Here is a 1,182-nt window from a genome sequence, read left to right on the forward strand (position 1 = left end):
GAATTAATGGAATTATTAATTTCGACCTTTGTACTGGATGTATTAATCTCTGTATTGGATTGTCGGGGGCACTGTTAGACACCATATCAGTAGCATTATTTTATTTACTGTAAAAAAAGTTTCTAAGCAGCATGAACTTCATATGTGATGTTGGTGTTCAGAAACCATCAAAGATTATGACATGTTTTGAATAAGCGTACTACTTTGAAACCCTCAACCGGGGCAATGTCAAACTCTACATGGTTTGCTTTGCGCATGTAACACTGTCAGTGTATTGATATAATACTGTGGTAACTGTCCTTACGAAACTAGTTCATTGAATTTTCGAGATTATTCTTAGTCTCGTCAAATATGGCGACATGATCAAGAGGTAGTTTTCATTTGTTTTCGACTGTTTTGTACCACATTTTCAGCTTAATATCAAAATGCTGTATACACTATTAACGCCCCAAATTAATTATTCAATTTTATAATCCCAATGTATTATTTCAATACTTTAAATTTGAGCACCCCGCATTAATCGGTATCTAAAACCGCATAATTGTTTGCTACTTCCTATGGTTGCTGATTTCTTAAACAATATTCGTTGTTTTACGTTCACATTAGTTTCCATTATTTAAGCACCTTCAGGATCGTTTAGTAAACGACGTTTACCTAAGGTCAAGACATAAAGACCAATGGAAAGTATGTATGCAAGTGGAGCGTGAGGGTATACATTCTCTAGCACGCCTTGCCCTCTGAGCCATCAGCCGGAATGTACCAGCAGTGCTTGGTCGCTACACCGCCAATTGTCGTGTCCTCCCATTTCTCGGTGAACTTCCACTTGTTGTCCGCTGTGTGATATTGAAGCTTCATCCAATCCTTCGACGCCTGCAGCGAGAAGAAACCGTACTCACCAATAGTGTACGACCATTCGTTCTTCACAAGGCCGGCTGCAAAAGGCTGAATAGTACTCACTTTCCCAGACTGTCGCCCACCACCAGCACCATTTTCGACGAAGTGGACCCCAATAGACTTTGCATAGTCGTGCTTCTCAGCATGAGTGTGACCGTGTAGAAAGGCTCGAACGCCAGAGTTTTTCAGAGTATCAAACCACTTTTTCATACCAGGCTTAGCGTAGTGATCGTAGGGACTGTAGTGGCTGTTAACGATCTTCCACGTTGCGTCAGATTTGGCTGCCAG

General features: G+C 40.9%; 1 protein-coding gene across 1 annotated transcript; it reads right to left on the reverse strand.

The window, feature by feature from the left end:
* Positions 1 to 720: 720 nt before the first annotated feature.
* On the reverse strand, positions 721 to 1,104 carry PPTG_05110 (hypothetical protein; the record flags this gene model as incomplete). Its single annotated transcript, XM_008898599.1, has 1 exon — positions 721 to 1,104. The coding sequence occupies one exon, from the start codon at positions 1,102 to 1,104 to the stop codon at positions 721 to 723; it is 384 nt and encodes a 127-aa protein (XP_008896847.1).
* Positions 1,105 to 1,182: the final 78 nt, after the last annotated feature.

Source organism: Phytophthora parasitica (genome assembly GCF_000247585.1).
Source record: "Phytophthora parasitica INRA-310 unplaced genomic scaffold supercont2.7, whole genome shotgun sequence".
NCBI classification, from domain to species: Eukaryota; Oomycota; class Peronosporomycetes; order Peronosporales; family Peronosporaceae; genus Phytophthora; species Phytophthora nicotianae.